This window comes from Coffea arabica, chromosome 4e, assembly GCF_036785885.1.
Source record: "Coffea arabica cultivar ET-39 chromosome 4e, Coffea Arabica ET-39 HiFi, whole genome shotgun sequence".
NCBI classification, from domain to species: Eukaryota; Viridiplantae; Streptophyta; class Magnoliopsida; order Gentianales; family Rubiaceae; genus Coffea; species Coffea arabica.
Window position 1 is genome coordinate 9,589,921 of NC_092317.1, and position 18,864 is coordinate 9,608,784.

The following is an 18,864-nucleotide window of genomic DNA, read 5'->3' on the forward strand; positions in this document are numbered from 1 at the left end:
ATTTAATTGTCAAAAAGCAACATCCAATTGCAGTAATTGGGGGTTAGAATTTATATAAAATTTCATTGCCAGGCACGCGACTTTTTCTAGTAGAAATTTAGAAAAATCGGTCAAGTGCACCAAATGTGTTTAAATATTGTAATATTGTGTACTTGATCTATTTTCGTCTAAGTTCGAGTACTTGAATCACTTAAGGATCAAAATTTAGGCACCAAACTTTACTCTTCCAAGAATTAAGGAATGACATTGGTTCTTCATTTTCACCAAGCTTGTCCCCTTTTATGGAATTTACTCGGTTTTAGTTTAATACGAGCTGATTAATTATTGAATATGTAGCCAAAATTGAAAAAGAAAAAAGAAAAGCATTGAAATTGCCAAATCCTTAATCTTGATTCCTGTATAGAATCTTTGCCACCATCATTATAGCGTTATGACTGTTCCCTGGCAAATGTAGAAGTATAATGAAACACGAAATGAACTTCGAGAACGTATACATCATTATTTAACTACAAATTGTATAAAGATAGCAGAGAAGCCATAAACAGAACTAGTTTCTTATTTAATTTTTCATAAGCTACCAAAATCAGACATTTAAAACCAAAAAAAAAAAAGCAAGAGTGAATAAGAGAGCAAAAGTGAGTATATAAATCGGACATTGCTTCACAAATTTATGTTCTAGGGAACATATATAAGGCACGGAATAACACATTCCTTCATATGTAATTGTCCATAAGTAACAGAAACGGAAATCACTTGGAAAATATTACAATCCATAGAACCAGTCAAGTTAAAACATTAATGCGAGACATCCCCACCAACGTGTAGCCATCAAGTGCTCAGTAATAAATTGAGTTCACCCTGCAATACAGAATTGGAAAGAATAGAAGGATTAATAACTTGAATAGCAAATTTGCTAATATTAAATAGGATTAATTTTTTCTACAGTGACAATGTATATACTATTAGCATTGAATGAATGATAACTGTGCAATGGTTGAATTTGAAATTCAATTTTTACACATTTATATCATGGATCCAACAGTGATAGTATATACACTATCAGTATATATAAGATTTACTCTACTGAATATTCCTCCTGTTACATCTTTTAATACTTTGCTTGATGAGTGGCTAATCAATATATAGGAAAACTTTTTGGCTGCCAAGAAGAATTTTCAATTTCGACATTGTTGATTTAATCATTTTACATGTATTGGGATCCACGAACATTGTGTATATCGATCAAGGCAATGTTACGTATGAGTCCAAGGGAGGATCTTAGCCAAGAAATCAGAGATGCACAAATATTCAATACATGGCATGTGCGGTCATTTTAGGAATCCAATAATTTTATGTGATGGACAATTAATTGATATTGTCGGCCAAATTAGATGCTCCAATTAATCAAAGACTAATCCGCTTCTTAGGCCACGAAACAATGTCTAGAACAGTAAAAAAAAACTTTATAATGATCTGCTAATGATTATGTGGGAAGTCATGAATCCACTCCAGTTTTAATCCATTTACTCCATTCCAATGTTTTCAGTATTAAAATGATTACAGAGCAAACTATAGCGGATAACCTCTTTTAGAACTCAAATTTTGCACAGAATAGGAATCTTAGTCATCTCAATCATAGAAATATAAATCAATAGTGAATAGAAATAAATGCATGGGAAAGGATTTATCACTTTACTAGTCATACGTATAAGAGATAGAAGATTACTTTGAGCAGTCCATATTACGAGTAATGTTGACCGGAAGTTTAACACCACATAGTCCAGGAATAGCAGCAGCATTCTTGATTTGACCATCAGTTGCATTTGACAAAAAAGACTTCAGACAAGAACAGACACTTTGACGATCAGTTTTGGTCTTAGCTGAGTTGATGAGAGCCTTAATACCACCGCAGCAAGCAGGATCAACTGTTCCCCCATTCATAATATAGCTCAGGCATGGATAGAGATCATTGGACACTGTACTACAAGGGATTTGTGCTTGCCCTCCAGAGGAGAAACTCATGATCAACATGGCCATGAAAACTACTAGTGTTACTTGTTTGTTGATTGCTGATGAATTAGCCATAGTTGTGATGGGATTGCAAATTTTGAGAATAGGAACTGTTTGATCTTTTTGGGACTTTGGAGGGTTTTCACTTGAGTTTTGTTAAATGGTCTATAGCAATTTTGCTAGCTTTTTATAGAGGTGAAGAGGGCAAGGAATGAGATGAGAGGGGATAGATCTTGCTATGTAGATGCTAACTTTGGGGCTAGTTTAATTTCTCTGGATAGTGATCAAAGGTTTGAACAATTAATTGGACAATTTGGTAACCATCATTAGGAATATGGGAATTGAATCATGTTCTACTCAATATTTAGGACAAAATACTGGAATATTAAAGACAGAAAACTTACAAATATATAGCAGCAGAAGTTGCCTGATTGGATGAGAATGGACTTTAATCAGCTAAAAGTTCCAGCACCTGTTCGTAAACGGCCAATACGACTTGCCTGATTGGATTGAAATGCTAAAAAATGTCCTCAAATTCAACCTTACACTGCCGTTTTGATTGAAATAGTGGTGCAGGAAATCTAGTTTAAACAGCTATCGTACTTGGGCCTGTTGGCGCATCTATTTTTGTTTGTCAATTTTAATTTTTATACCATATGATCTATTAGGCCCAGGAATTAAAGGTTTCGAATTCGAGTCTAACTAAACGTGAATTCAATTTTAGTGTATGTTAGGTACTTATTTCATTATGATTTAATTGTGATGTTGCTTCTGATATTACTGGATTAATTATATTAATTCTACCTTTCTAGACTAATTTTCATTTATTAATAATAAGAAAGGTCCCAATTCGCAAGCATAACCCTTATCACTAACACATGATTTATCGTGACAACTGATCCTTGGATGATGTAATAGTTACCAATAATGCATCAAATGAGTTTTACAATAATTTACCTTTCATCCTGCATAAGTCTTAAAATATTAGTACTATATTTGAAGCTTAGTTTGTTTTTCCATTTTTACTAGGAACAAAGCCACAACTTTTTGAATTTTAATTTTCCAGCCACATATTATTTCATTTTTAATTTACATCGCGATTGACAACTGCTAACTTTAGTTTCTCCGAAGGGGTTTATACAACCAAAATTATTTACATATTTTGCCAATCAAATCTGTTGAAGTAATACTTCTTCTTATAGTTTTTACTTGATTCTTAAACACTATGAGTAATTTATACAATTCTGGAAAATTTAAAGTGTCTTGGAAAAGGTAAGGAACAAAATGCATAATCCTTGGATGTGAATAGACTTGAATTTCCTTTCAAGAAGTACGTTTCAAGTAAATATCAAAGAGTAGATAAAACGAAGCACATATGACATTGTTTAGATTATCATGAAATCAAAAAATTAAAAATTAAAAAAAGTTAAACATTTTTGGCCAACTTTATTGTTTATTGCATGTATTGTGATTTCGTCCTCGCAGTGATGTCTATGAGATATTCCCTTGTCTTGATTTATATTCGAGAATATCCATTGCAACGGATTTATACATGCATGCATGCACACACACACATATACGCTCGTAAGCCGATTCAGTCAAAACTCAACTTGAGTTCGGTCAACATTCGAACTCGAGTTCAGAAAAAATTTTTATACATGCATACTTACATATACATATACATATATATATACACACACACATAGACACATATATACATATGTATATATAAAATTTTTATTTTGATAGTAAAATTACATAAATATCCCTAATATTTTATTATTTGTTAACAAAAAATTACTATTTTATTTATTTTTAAAATTACATAAAAAAAGGGTTAATCGCACTTTATCCCCTTTAAGTATGGGTCATTTCTCACTTTACCTCCCAACGTTTGTTTTTTTTCAGTTTATCCCAAATACTAACAGTCAACTCTAACGGAGATTAACAGAATAATGAAAAGACAGTAATACCCTTAAGAAAATAATGAACAACCCAAAATACCCATATGTCAAAGGTTTATGAAACGGATAAAAACAAATTTCCAAAATTGCCCTGGAACAATGGAGGAGGAAATTTCCCTCCATCGGGCACATGGGACAAGAAAAGGGAAACCAGAAGACAAAAGGTTTCCTTCCTTTTTGTCATTGTCGGTCAAGTCTCTCTCCCCTCTATCAGCCTCTTTCTTCTTCTGTATTCCTAGCAAAACCTCCAAAACCTCCATTAAAGAACATGAAACGACACCAGAAATAGAAACGGCACCTGCTTGGCGGGTCGGACCCAGGTGCAATTGACCCATCGGTGGTGAAATCTCAATTGGGAAGGAGGAAAGTGAAGTTCGTTGGGTGGATTGTGAAAGGTGACGACGAACCTCAGAAGAGAGGGGGACTGGGGCTGCTTGTGGTGGTAGTGGCGGTCGGCGTCGTGGTGCTGAAGAAGAAGAGCAGTGACGACACCAGTCCACCAGCCGTCCCTATAGTAGGAAGGCGACGACGTCGCCTAGGTCGAAATAGGGTTCAGAAGAAAGAGGGTCAGGAGGAGGCACAGGGTTGAGGAATTCGGCATTGATGTACTCGCGGAGAGGGACATTGGAGCCCTCCTCGGCGACGAGGGTGTGGTACTGGACGTAGGCCTTACTATTGGAGTGGAATTTGAATTTGCGCTTCTTAGCAGAAGAAGCAGAGGAGGAAAAAGAAGAAGCATATAATTTTTTGAATTTTATGTTGGTGAGAAAGCTTCTTGCACGTTTACTGGCTGATGCTTAGGTTAGTTTGAAACATCTGTGATTTCCTAATGGATAATTTCCTCCTCTGTAACTTTTTTGCTCATATTCTGCTTTGCTCTGTTGGATTAGTACTCGTGGGTCTGTTAGAATAATCCAAACTGTTTCTGAAGGCTTTGAACTGTCATGTTAGCCTGAGGATTAGTTAAAGTTCACAGTATGTCAGATAGCTAATTCACTCTGCTGTTCTTTGAAATCAAACTTTTTATGTTTATTCAAAAAGTGATAGTCTGAATCTTTGGAAGAAAAAAATCTCTTTTAAAGAGGAAAAAGTGCTAAGCAACTTTTTAAGTGTTCAACTGATGAAATTGAAAAAGTGAGGGTAACTAGGTGCTGGAGGAAGGAAATACTTAAGAGACTATATGAAAGTGACAATTCAACAGAAATATTATCAATTAGAAAACCATGCCCCACCTTGAACTGCTCATGAAAAATGCACACATCCAACTCAAAATCAATTTGCAATAACTACGGAGCCCTATTAACTACCCAATGGCAATTTCGGCATCTTGAAGTTTTTAACGTGCAATTGCTGACGGAGGGAGTAAACTGAGAAAAAATAAACATTGTGGGGTAAAGTGAGAAATGACCTATACTTAAAGGGGATAAAGTGCGATTAACCCTAAAAAAAATTATTGTTATTTTTTTAGGCTCGAACTCGGCTTGAATTTGAGGACGAGTCTCGATTCATTTGCAACTCTGCTTCTAACCATTATGGATCTAACAATTGCTGTGTCTTAGCTAGCTAATGAGGTGGGAAACTCCAATGTTATTAAATGTTACAATAGAGTTTCATTTTTTTTTTTTTTGTGAAATACAATTAGAATGATGACCATGTAAGGGTATTTGGTCCTTTTAATCTTTTGGTACAACTTAAGAGACACAAAAATAATTGAGTTATTGTGTGCATGATCCACATCCAGTTTATGTCAGTCCTTCAAAGTTTGTGCCTTCCCATACTCCAAATTCTGCACCACAAATGTTAATGTCCAATTACTGTTTTCTTTCAAAAGAAATCACTACTTAGAATGTGTAAAAAGGGCAAATTGCTAACATAGTTTATGGAAAATTTATGCTACACCATTCTTGTATATCAAGCATATTGACATGTATCTTTGCTTCATTTACTACCCAAAATAATGCTAAAATACTGGTGGAAACAAAAAATTGTGCACAAATCACAAAGTTGTTTGTCTGCAAGGAAAGTTGTTAAAATAATAAATCATGATAAAAGATTCTTTTTTTGGGCAAACAATTAGACATGTGAATTCCATCTAAGTTCTGTTGAGTAGGATCAACCAATAACATAACACCTATTGATATTACCCTGCAGAAAAACACTGAAAAAACACCTCAGTACAGAATCTCAATTTCTTTCAAGCAATCCAGTATCAGAATCATAGATGAATGCCTCATCTTTCATTTTCACCTTCCAAGGCTTTGGATTCATGTTTGAATATGCTCCAAAGCGGCCACATCCCCTTGCATGTAATTTTACTGAACGTCGTAGCAGATCAATTGAATACCTTAAACTGTCCATGGCTCCACCAGAATTGTACATGTCAAGCAATCCAATTGGAGCAAAATGAATCTTTCCATCAATGACCTGTTCCAAATTCGAATTACCATCTTGAGATTTTAGTAAGTAGTGCAGAAAAGCTACTGAAATTAGCCAAATGCAGGCTCAAAACTTTCATTGGCAGACATAACATGCTTGCCTGAATAGGACAGATGGTGTAGATTTCATACTTTAGGACACCAAGAGGTATCTTGAGGTTTTCTTTCTTCGACAATGTGTGAAGAACTCCTGAAGATAGGATATGACATGGTCATATATGTGAAGTTTTAGATTAAAAATCTAGAATTGGGGGGCTGAAAGCTAAATTATGGGGCCTCAAAGCTAACCAGAACTGAATGTAGATACAGTACAGATTCCATTCCAGTTTTCACCAGCTACATCTGCTAGTAATTCAACATCTTCTAGAAATATATTGATCTGTTTTAAAGATGCTATAGATATCTTACTTGGAACATATCCCAGTCCACAGCTACAATTTCCCCTTCAAACAGCCTATTAAAAGCAACAGCTGCAATCTGTGCCTTCTTGCCATCAACATGACTAAAAGTTCCTTTGTGCTCGGACAATATTCTACACCAATAACAAGGGCTCAATTAGGCCTAAAGTAATGAGAATGGAAGTTCTGAAGCAGAATTCATTACCATAGCAAATGGAAATGCACTAGAATGATACTAAATTGGCTGATGAAGAAGCAAAGACTCTTAACTGAACCACACTTGATAGAATTTTTTATCAGCTCACATGGGTTCACCCCTGAATTTATGAAGAGTGCTTCCTTGACTTCACAGGTCTGAACATTTGGATCCCCAGGTGCATTTGAAAAATGAAAATTAAGGGTATGAAAGTTGCTCAAACAATTATGCAGTTTGCGGCATAAACTAACCACTTTCTATACACAGCTGCAGCTGATTGTCAGAAGATCCTTGCAAGCTAGTCCTAAATTGTCCATCCAGAGCAGATAGGAACAAAGCATGGAAAGTTCCTTTAGAAGATGGCTCAGAAACTTCATCATGGATGACAGTCTTTTCAGTGCCCTCCAGGAGAAGCACCTGAGTTTCCACAGGAACCTTACCACCTGATTTCCAAAACTAGGTATCATCCACCAGATTTTGAATCTGACATTGCACAAAAATCTGTATCCACTGCAAAGAACATGAAATTATGTAAACTAAAGCACAGAACATCACTGCTTTTGATCAACTTGCAGCCGCAAGTACTAATACAGAATATACTCACTCAAGAACACCATGATTGAAAACACAGCGAGATTTCAGGCTTGTGGAACTAGGCCCATTGAAAATTGATTCACCACTTGCTAGAGAACTAACAATATTTTCAGGTACTCCAGACAACATGGTTTTTCCATTAACTGTAAACATGTCGAGGTTTTTCTACGGTATCTAATCCTGTCGATCGAGGTTTCAGTTAGTAAATCTGATCTGGGAAAAGTTCGGTTAACATTGTCGCAGGTAGATCCATAACCTTACCTGATTATTGAAGAAAGAAGCATTGGAACCCTGGATAAAGAATATAATTGATGTAACAACTAACAAGCAGGGCAATGCATGGTACTGCATCGAAAGATGCCTAGATAGCCATAAATTATGGAGCATTTGTCAAATTTTGTTCATGGTTGTACTTAAATCCATGCCATATATTCAATATTCTTTCAAGAAACTACAACTACTTGTGCCTTTTCATTTCAAGAATGTTTCGTAATAACTATACATATTGATTTGAAAAGGGATTTCAAAAAACTACTTGGAAGTGAATATATTAGCAACTTCAGCATTACTTTAAGCAAAATAACGACATTCATTGAAAAAACAAAAGCACAAAAGGGGAAAAAACCAAAATGTTCAAAAGGGCAAATTGCATTTTAGCCTCATGTGGTTTTCGCAAAAACCACGTAACCCCCCATGATTCAAAAAGCTATACATAAACCCCCTGTGGTTTGGGTTGAACTGGCAAATAGACGGAAAGCACTCACCGTGACGATTCGTGGGCAAAACGCGCTTGTTCTTCTGGTAGCAGTAGGAAACATTCCCATACTACCCCTGACCACTTTGACGAACCCAATAAAGCCTAGATGGGTGCTCCTCATCTCTTTCCATCTTCCAAAATACTTTGTAGCTGACTTTGCACTGAATGTTGGTGAAGGCAATACATTTAGTGAAGAAACCAAACCAAGTTAGAGAACGAAGGAAATCGGAAGGTGAGTTCTAACATCAAGGTGCAGTTTTTTCCTTTTCCTGAAATATAACTTGAATGGATTATTAATTTTTTTTTCAATAACTGTAGATGTCATGCTCAAGCAGTGCTGGTGGAAGTACTGAAGATCTAAGGTACCAATACCTACATTGTTCATGTGGGAGAAAAGCAGCAGTAAAAATTGTTGAATCTGACAAACCTTCAAAAGGAAAGCTATATTTTGTTTGTGCGACAAGAAGTTGTGAATTTTTCTCATAGTGCAATCCAACAAGGAGAATAAGACAAAATTACACTAGTGATTTGAATGTTACAAGGAGACATATTTAGTGGAGAATCAAGTATTGATAGTTCAGATTTGGAAGGCTTGCGCATGGATGGTGGTTTATATTTGAGGAAAATGAAAAACATTGAAGAAAGCTTAGGAGTCATGAAGATTTGTGTGGGTGCTTGTTTTGCTATATCTGTGCTATCATTTCTCATTTTGATGTTTAAGTGGAAATATTTCAGATGAATTGTGGCTATAAAAGTGCTGTAAATCTGAACCTGTTGTGTTCAATGAATGAATGAATCTGCTTTGGTAGTCAATTGATATAATGGGCAAACACGATTTCCAGTTGGTATGAACCTGCTTTGGTACTCAGGCTGAACTTGGTACTCACAGGCTTATCATCACCACAGGGTAAATCAGTGCAGAGGAATATTCAAGAAGATAATGGGATTGAAGATGATTTTATTGGTAAGGCATTGATAAACGCATATTTCTCCACAGTCAAGTCTAGGACATGAAGTTAAACAATTTCTCATCAAGATAGCACAGCCAAAAAGCACATACACGAGCTATCCAAAGTGGAAAGCAATGGTTTAAAGCAAAACACTGAACTTTGGATTCATTTGACAATATAGTTGTCCAGAAGTTCACAACCAATTTTTACAAAACAAAATAAGGTACATAAGTAGCTAATCATTAAGTCCAGCAGACACCAAGATTCAACAAAAAGTGTAGCAACAACATATTAACAGCAGACGCCAAGATTCAACAGAAAGTGTAGCAACAACATATTAACAAACACGTTTACAGACAAATAACTTAGTTGAATTACAAACACGTTTAGCCCTTTTAGTCCTCAAATTCTAGAAACACGTTTAGCTTTCTTAGCCCTCAAATTTTCCAACACATTTGCAACTGTTGGTACAAGTTTTCTGACTCTAGTTGATCTTCTAGTATCTAAATGGGTTCAACAATAGAAGCAGCTCTTCTAGTATCCAAAACAGGTTCAACAAGTTCATCTATTGATCTTCTAGTGTCCAAAACAAGTTCAACAGGTTCATCAGTTGGTCTTCTAGTTTCAAAAATTGGTTTAGCAGCTGAAGTTTCACAAGGCTGCATAAATAGATAGGTTTAAGTCAGTTAAATGCAGTTAATTGCAGTAATAACCATCATCATTAATAGTACCTGTGACACTGAACCCTGTTGTGAGACAGATCCAATACTTGTTGCATTTCCAGCAATATCTGTTTCATTTGCTACATCATTCCTTGCATTTCCAGCGTTTGCAACATCACTACTTGTATTTCCAGCATTTGCAACATCATCACCTGCATTTCCAGCATTACTAGCTCCAGCAGACACCCATTTTAATGGTAACAAATTAAGTACATATGACATGATATGACACTGATAAGTACATAAGGTAACAAATTAAGTACATATGACACTGATTACAAATTAACTACTACTACAATTTACCTTATAAAACTTGGACTTTGGATGGATTGGGAATTTACAAGTCCTAGAATTATGTCCTGGCCTAAAACACTTCTTACAGTGTATAGCAAGTCCTTTTCTTGTAGATGTAGTGCCTCTAACTTCATCAGCTTCTCTTCTTCTCACTTTCTTGGATCTTCCAGGTTGCTTTCTAATCTTTGGGAGATTCACCTGTTCAGCTCCTTTTGAATCCCAATACTCTTCAGAGGGCATTGCAGCTATAGTGTAGTTATAGGTGCTCAAGTATGCTTCTTTGCTATAACAAGGATCAACATAGTGTTCAGGCTCTGATTTATCCCTTTGAATGGCAGCAATAGAATGTGAGCATGGAATCCCACTTAGTTGCCATGATCCACATGTGCATATTCTACGACTTATATCAACAACATATACTCTAGTCCCACAATCCATTTCATACTCCGCATCCCAAGAATAATGAGCTATGCAGAACCTACTATTTAGCTTGTTCTTCTCAAGTCGTTCTTGTATGTTTGGACAAAGGTTCCCTTCATACTTTTGCATGCCTTCCCTTTTCACATTTAGCCTCTGCATGAGTTTTCTTCTTATCCACTCAAACATGGAGATGATTGTGAACTCTCTTGCTGGAAGTATGTAGGAATTAAATGACCCATTCAAATTATTAACAAGAATATCACTCTTGCATGAGGAGCTGAAATGTGACCTGGACTATAAATGTGCAGGAATCCTGTTTAACCAACCAGCTGCATTCATAGCTTCTCCCACCTTTGGATCAGCCCTTTCCAATTCAGCCATTGCTGTCTTGAAGTCACGAATGTTCCGAGCAGACGCAGCTGCCCAAAAGTACTCCTTCAACTCCTTTCCCTTGAACTTTTGTTTGAAATTTTGATATATATGATGAAGGCAGTATCTATGCTCTGATTCGGGAAACACATCATCAATTGCACTGACTAATCCCTTTTGCCTATCAGATATGAATGTCCATGGAGCTCCATTTTCAACACCAACTTCAATTTTCAACTCCATCAAAAACTATTTCCATGAGTCATATCTCTCGGCTTCCACTACAGCCATTGCAATGGAAAACATGTTATCATTGTCATCCCTACCCATAGCTGTCAAAAGTTGTCCACCAAATGGACTTTTCAAAAAGCAGCCATCTAATCCAATTATTTGTCGACAACCAGCTAGAAACCCATTCTTCACTGCACTTAAACTCCAATACATTCTTTCAAATATCCCAACCTCGTTCTCATCCAGTCTAGTCACTTGCAGGACAATATGGCTACTAGGATTCCGGATCAACAAGGTAGTAGCATAATCTCTGATGACATGATACTGTCTTATATCATCCCCTTGTAGTGCCTCTCTTGCCAATCTTTTAGCTCTATAAGCCTGTCTCATGCTTATGTCCACCATAATCTCTCTCCTCACAGTCTTGACAAATCCTTCAATGGAAGAACTTGGTTCGTCTCTGAACCTGTCTAAATATTTTTTGCTCAAATATCTTGCATTTGCATGATGGTTGATGTATTCTCTTCCACACACATGCACTCCCTTTATTGATTTGATCTGAAAGGTGCTTTCATTTTGAATTGGGCTTGCCCGTATTTTTCAAGAACAACCCTTTTTGCATATGGCAATAACTTTTGCTCTTTCATTTTTTTTTGTACTTCATGGTGTAGTCTTCCTTGACATTCCATTCCACAAGTGCTTCTCTAAAGGCCCGTAAATTCTTAAATTTATCCCCAACTTTCAACTCAAAATCTGATTTTCTGAACTCAACTGCAGCATTAAAATCTCGACAACTATTACCTTTCCCATTTCTTTCATCATCTCCCCACATAATGTCAAGCGGTTCTTCATCATCAACAGCAAATTCATTCCACTTTTCATTAGTTTTAGAACTCTCCCCTTCTTCAAATTTGTTCTTAGAAGAGCCTGGTGATTGCAGATCCTCCATTGTATATGTCTGCTTTGCTGTTGCTGGTTCTTCATCTATGCCTTTTGCCTGCTGCTAATTTTCTATTTCATTAGCCTTTGCTCTGTTTGCAAAAATATCCTCATCTTCTGGTCCTTCTAATCCCTCTTTCAACCACTCAGGCTCTTCTAAACTATCAGATGTAGCATCACCGTACTCATCTTCATTTTCAGGCTATTTTTCAACTTCATCTTGCTTCTCTACAGCTTTTTCACCTTTTTCCTTTGCTGAATTAGCCTCTGCTTTGCTGTGCTTTTTGTTTCCAGCTAGCTTGGTCTGTCTTCTCACTGACTTCTTGACTATCTGTTTCCCTTTTCTGTTTGCTAACTTTTTTGGGGTATCTTTATCAGATACCACATTTTGTACTCCACTATGTGGGGCATCAGTGGGGGCACTTTTACCATGACTTTTTACTCCAACTGAAGCAACTTCACTAGGCATTTCATCACACAATTCAGCATATATGTTGATAACATCTACTCCTTCATGTGCAGTTAACATTAACTCTATTTCTTTATCTCCTTTGATTTCAGCTGCTCCAACATACAACCCACAATTTGGTATTTCAAAATATAGGTTCACATTCGAGGCATCACCATACCTACCATACAATTTACACAACATATCCCTGGACAATTTTCTTGTCTCACAATTTTTAAATATGGCAACATTGTTACCAGTATAGACAGTTTCTAGTTCCCATATGAATATACCACCGAAATGCAATTTTATAGTAATTCTTTTTGGAGTTGTCATTTTTTTCAAAGCCTGCATTAAAAATAGTGAAACACATGATAAGAAAAAAAAAACACAATCTGATTAAGAAAAGGACATTTAATAGATTACATATTTCAATGAAAACACATGATTACAAAAAAATACAATCTGATTAAGAAAAGGACATATTGCATATCGCATACTTCCATGGACCACATGACGGCCAACAAGCCGACAAGCAAAAATTATTCAATGTCCAAATTGCCAAAACTTTATCAGCAGCCAAATCACTCTATATTATTGAAAATCAAGCCACCCAAATTTGACCCAAATCTGACACTAATCAACAAATCTCAAACTAACAAAATCATATTCTACCCATGTTTAGTTGAAATTTCGGTGATTTTAGAACTCCTGAATGCAATTTTTTTTACCCTAATCTTAATGCATAAGTTCAATTCTAGTCGATAAAATACTCTATGCTTAAATATGATAATACAGGCTGTCCCAAAGCAGCAAAATTTTAAATTAATCAACGCTTAAGCAAAATAATCACTGATTTATTAACTTTCCAATGCCCGATAGTTTCTGTTCAAAAACCATGCAAGTGCATCTTATATGCTAAACTGATGTCAAAAAACTTACCAGATGCAACAATAGCTTTCGTGATACTCTGTCACAGCTACTTTTTGGTTTTCAATGGTAGATCTACGGTTTTAATTTTGTGGGTTAAATTTCTCTCCTTCATTCGGCGATCATGTTTTTCTCTCCCTTTCTCACGACAAAGACCAGAGCAAGGGAGAATCTGACTCATCTGCTTCCTTTTTGTATTTATATTAGGGTAATTTGGACATTTTGCCCACGAATCGTCACGGTGGGTGCTTTCCGTCTATTTGCCAGTTCAACCCAAACCACAGGGGGTTTATGTATAGCTTTTTGAATCATGGGGGGTTATGTGATTTTTGTGAAAATCACAGGGGACTAAAATGTAATTTACCCAAAAATATTTGAGGTAATATGTGCTCGGTGGTTTTTCTATTTTAACAGAACAGCCCAAAAGTTATACAGTTACAAGAAAATTACAATTTTAGTCTCTAATGTTTTAGGCGTGGACTAAAATGGTTTAGCCTCTTATGTTTGGAAATGAACCAATATGGTCCTTTACAATTTGTACAGAACTAATCTGTTGAGAAATGCAGATCAAATCCAGCCAAAAATACATTAGTACTCAATTTCAAGGTCCCTCAAATTGCAGCCACCTTGAAGGTCTATAATCAATAATCCATTCTCATGATTATACCAGAATTTCTCCTCTTCTATGTCCATCTTGCAACAACTTGGTTTCGTACTTGAGTAAGCTCCAAATCTTCCACAGCCTCGAACCCTGATCTTTAATGTGCCTGAAAGATCCTTGGAGATCCACATTATGTCTTCAATGGCTCCGCCAGAATTATACATGTCAATTAAACCAAGTGGTGCAAATTCAAGGGTTTCATTGAATACCTGTTTCACGTAATAACAAAGTCAATTATGTTAGGCTCACGTTTGTAAAAAATTGCAGGGAAAAAATACTCTTGAGAAGTATACTAACCCTGACTGGAGAGATTGTAAATATTTCGCATTTTAGCACATCCAAAGACACTTGAAACCTTTTGTTCTTTGGCACTATGGAAAGATTTCCTGCAATATTAGTTGGCTTAAACATTAGACATATATTTGCCCTGGAAGTTGGCAATTGACTAGGATGATGAAAAGCAAGCTGACCTGAATTAAATGCATACACTGCAGAGTCTCCATTCCAATTTTTTCCAGCAATCTCATCCAGGAATTCGACATCACTAGGCCTAGCATGGCTTGATATCAAAGAATCTTGTGAATGTTTGATCGGCAAATCGTGCACAGCTTCTTTTAAGGGCCAACTTCCTGCTCCTTGACAGTTGAAAACTCCAAGAACTCCTGTTAGCTTATTCAAGTTCCATATCTTCAGCAAGCTGTGGAGTAATCAGATAGAAATTGTTAGTTGATGATGAAATCATTATTTTACCAATTTCTCTAACTCTTCCAATTTAAAGATACAATGAAAAGAGTAATAGTCAGTGAATCACCTCTTTCCGTCCATAACTGGATCGACAAATAAGCAGTCACGAGTTGGTCTGCCAGCATATCTAGCTCTCAACACAGATCCATCAGGCAAGACAAGTTTCTTGAGGATCTTGATATCATGCTTCCCTGGCTTGTCGCTGTAGAAGTCTTATTTAGTTTGCTTCTAATGGAAAATCCTACAATTAGATAATGGATGTAAATGAGAATGTATCTGATTTTGGTTTACCTTACATACACTGCACAACCGCCAATCGCTCTTGCTGCTCCATGGAACTCGGCAGTAGTATGGTTGCTCTGAATGGAAGATATAAAAGCAGTCGGTCATATGAACTCAAATCATCAACAAGCAAAACTACAAGACTAGTATTGCGTGTCAATGGAGCTAAACAGAATAGAGGTTCAACCATATTGTCATAAGCCTAGAGTGTTTAGCAAAAACTTGAAAGATTAACTTAGAAAACTCACATGAAACATGTCCCAATCAGGTACTACTATCTCCCCTAGAAGCAGACTGTTAAAAGAAACTGTTGCTATATGCAAAGTCTGAAATGCTGGTTCATTTGGCATGAAGTCCTCTGAGGCTCTTGCTGTGGCACTTTTCTTTGAGCTGGGGATAGATTGAAGAATCAGAACCAACAGTAAAATTTTGGTGAGTTTTGAAGTAGGCATCATATAGTGGCTATTGACGAACCTGTAAATAGAATCAGAATTGTGACACATGCAGCAGATTAAGTTATTGTCTCTGAAGTTCTTGTCAATGGATTCGTCAAGAGCTCCAAGATACTTTCTGGTAATTGCTACTCGCCCACCATGTCCAGAGCCTAATGTTGCAATCACATTTTGAACATCAACCTTTACACCGTCTACTCCACTATTTGCAAGATAACTATGGAGGTCATTATAGAAGTCATAGATTTTCTCAGGATCTATTGTCCCAACACCATATTTTTCCAAGCTGTCCATGGCTATATCTCTCAAGTTTCCTAAGTTTCCAGGAGATTGAACTGGATATTCAATCTTGGGATTGTGTTCCTTTAGTGTTTCGGATGAAGGAAGGAGTCCACCCCAGTAACCAGCTAATGCATGCCACATGTAAACGTATCTGCATCAAGCAAGAATTATTGAACTCCAGAAATACTTCAAAACTAAATACTCGTACTGTTAAAGAAACATAACAGAAATAGATATGTATGGTGATTTCTGGGACAGTACTTCAAACCACATCTCTTCTTGATGGTTCCTATAAAGTCCCTGAGGTTGGTTTCTGAACCATCTGGTCCATAGCTCTTAAATTTACTATTTTCCTTGATATCCACCAGCCTTGTAGCAAATCTGTAATCAATGAATGAGCTTCAAAGTGCTACCTTGATATAAATGATGGTGAATTTAGCAATAATTATTCATACTCAGAAGCCTTACTGTGTTCCTTCAACAAAGGGTTGCCCTTCCTTTTGAAACTCATTTGCTGTATCTTGCCATCCATCATCGATTATCAGGAATTTTGGAGAGCAGCCAGCTTCTGAGAAACTGATTAATATGAAATGAGAGTTATAGCTTTAAGAGTAAAACAGCTCCAGGAATGTCCAGTTCAAGAAAATGTATAAATTCTTGAATCAGTAGATAATCAAACCTTTTAAGACCCTCTAAAATTCCATCTGGATCCACTTTAGTATAAAAAGCATCCCATGTACACCATCCAAACCAGTCCAAGTGTGCAGGAGTCTGTGAACAGGAGCACAAAGACACCTTAATCTTTTGGTTCTCTAGATTTCAAACAAAGATTGTTCTTAGTGTTTAATTAAATTTTCACCTTCTTGTTCCCAATGTGATTAAATGTACCCTTGTGCTTTGCCAAAAGTCTGCATCAACAGAGTTTTAAAAAATATCATCAGCATTGAAGATCAATGAATAAAAAATTGGCATATGTCCATCAACAGCCCATTGAGTTGAAGCATACTTGATGGAGTCCTTGATGAGTTCAAATGGATTGTCCCCTGCATTGAGAAAAACTGCTTCCAACGCTTGAGAAGTTTGGACACTCGGATCACCTTAAAAATGTTAAAAAGAAGAACAGGTTTCAAACAGACTGAAATATAACTGTGGAACTAATCAAGAAATTGAAACAGCGTGGTGTTAAATGAAGCAAGCTAACCACTTTCAACACAGAATTGGAGCTCATTAGAGGCTGCCCCTTGCAGACTTGCCCTAAAAGATCCATCCAATACTGGCAACAACAAAATATAGAACTTATTTTCATCAGGAGCATCAAAAGAGTCCTCATCAACAAGACTAGAATCTTCTCTTGCTTCCAAGAGAAGCATTTGAGTTTCCATCGGTATCTCTCTTCCAGATTTTCCAACACGAGGTATCATCCACCATATCTTTGCGATAAACAGACACAAGAATTGGTAATCCCTGGAATATCAGACAAGTAAATGAGACTATCACCTCATGGAAAAGGTTGACAAGATGACATATTTAATCCTTATAAATCATAATGAACTTTGCATCTGCATTTTCATAACGCAACAGTTTTCTTATTTACTTGTCAAAAAGGGCTCAGACTTTGTTGCAATTCTAATCAATAGTATTTGCAACAGAATATTGCTCTGTACTCCTGCAATTTACGAACCCAAATGACCATAATCAGACAAATACTTACTCGAGAACTCCAAGACCAAAAACATGGCGAGATGCTGTATTTTCTGATGTTGCACCCAAGAAGGCTGATCCTGCTTTCCCTGGTGTAATAACAACATTATCTGGAATTCCTGTCAAAATAATCTTCCCACGGACGACAAGGCGTCCATTTGTAATAGATGGAACAGCCGTTATTGTCATCTTGCTGGTGATTTCTGACCACTTTGCAGCTTAACCTGACCAATAATTGATCAAAAGAGGCTCAATAGTTAATACCATTCAAGACTCTCGTACTTCAAAACAGTTAAACTGAGAACAAAGTTCAAAGGTAACGTAGAAAACCAAGAAGCAATTGAACAAGAAATCTTGGAAAGATGAACAAACGTGAGATGCAATATTGCAATGCTGATAAATAAATCCCTCCCCAGTGATAAAAAATTGCTTCCAGTATGTGAAAAGCAAATTTCAGCTAAAATACGTGAGGTACTTTGATTGATACCTATACAAGCTTTGCTTGATCTTCAATCAAGAAGCGAATGAGAATTTGAACAAGGATTTGAAGTCCTTGACCTATATTTCTACACACGGGATAACAATGCCCAAAACAACAAGAAAAAGCCAAATATAAGTAGCTGGTTTCCTGAATTGCTTTGAAAGATTGGCATGGAAATAAATATTAGATCTTGTATGATGATTTGGTACCAATCCTAGCAGGAATGACACGGACCTGAGTCATCTTCCATTGTATCACTTCTGGATTTTGGCGTGTTAAGGTTGTAACTTAGTCCATCAGTTACGCGTATTCATTAGCATTGGCGGCTAATCATAGTTTGAATCTAGAAGAATTAACATGGGATTGGTAAGGGGAGAATCCAATTCAATTAATCATTCAAGAAGTTTGAAGATTCTTACTTTATTTATTTATGTTTATTAATCAACTCCGAAAAAAAAAATCAAACAGAATAAAAGAACCATAAAATGAAAAGGGCAAAAAAATTCAACCCACAATCAAATACTGAAAAAAGAAACTAACTAATAGTCAACCAACCTGCCAAAAATGAAAATTAGATATGGGCTGCAATGGACCCATATGACTA

General features: G+C 36.4%; 3 protein-coding genes across 8 annotated transcripts; all 3 read right to left on the reverse strand.

The window, feature by feature from the left end:
* Positions 1-622: 622 nt before the first annotated feature.
* Positions 623-2,306, reverse strand: LOC113740707 (non-specific lipid-transfer protein 1-like). Its single transcript, XM_027268238.2, has 2 exons — positions 1,727-2,306; positions 623-858 (listed from the first exon to the last, which is right to left on the reverse strand). The coding sequence occupies exons 1-2, from the start codon at positions 2,083-2,085 to the stop codon at positions 837-839; spliced, it is 381 nt and encodes a 126-aa protein (XP_027124039.1). The 5' UTR covers positions 2,086-2,306; the 3' UTR covers positions 623-836.
* A 3,686-nt stretch (positions 2,307-5,992) lies between these two features.
* Positions 5,993-13,848, reverse strand: LOC140006028 (uncharacterized). Of its 3 annotated transcripts, XR_011813609.1 has the most exons (7): positions 13,670-13,848; positions 10,330-13,075; positions 10,036-10,178; positions 8,362-8,515; positions 6,818-7,513; positions 6,511-6,599; positions 5,993-6,398 (listed from the first exon to the last, which is right to left on the reverse strand). XR_011813609.1 is itself a non-coding variant. In XM_072047564.1 (3 exons), exons 2-3 carry the CDS (start codon positions 10,924-10,926, stop codon positions 10,107-10,109), a joined length of 669 nt encoding a protein of 222 aa, XP_071903665.1. In that variant the 5' UTR covers positions 10,927-13,075; positions 13,670-13,848; the 3' UTR covers positions 9,615-10,106. The 3 variants fall into 3 exon arrangements, 1 of the variants encoding a protein (XP_071903665.1); XR_011813608.1 differs by lacking the exons at positions 5,993-6,398; positions 6,511-6,599; positions 6,818-7,513; positions 8,362-8,515 and adding an exon at positions 9,615-9,963; XM_072047564.1 differs by lacking the exons at positions 5,993-6,398; positions 6,511-6,599; positions 6,818-7,513; positions 8,362-8,515 and having other exon boundaries at positions 9,615-10,178.
* Positions 13,849-14,030: 182 nt separating this feature from the next.
* Positions 14,031-18,643, reverse strand: LOC113741722 (probable galactinol--sucrose galactosyltransferase 2). 4 transcript variants are annotated; one of them, XM_027269324.2, is made up of 15 exons: positions 18,495-18,643; positions 17,790-18,003; positions 17,280-17,542; positions 17,085-17,175; positions 16,938-16,986; positions 16,758-16,849; positions 16,547-16,654; positions 16,340-16,459; positions 15,819-16,229; positions 15,593-15,734; positions 15,354-15,421; positions 15,130-15,264; positions 14,789-15,015; positions 14,616-14,704; positions 14,031-14,527 (listed from the first exon to the last, which is right to left on the reverse strand). In XM_027269324.2, the coding sequence occupies exons 2-15, from the start codon at positions 17,966-17,968 to the stop codon at positions 14,246-14,248; spliced, it is 2,256 nt and encodes a 751-aa protein (XP_027125125.1). In that variant the 5' UTR covers positions 17,969-18,003; positions 18,495-18,643; the 3' UTR covers positions 14,031-14,245. The 4 variants fall into 4 exon arrangements, with proteins under 4 accessions (XP_027125125.1, XP_027125123.1, XP_071903663.1 ...); XM_027269322.2 differs by lacking the exon at positions 18,495-18,643 and adding an exon at positions 18,267-18,423; XM_072047562.1 differs by lacking the exon at positions 18,495-18,643 and adding an exon at positions 18,152-18,257.
* Between the last annotated feature and the right edge of the window lie 221 nt (positions 18,644-18,864).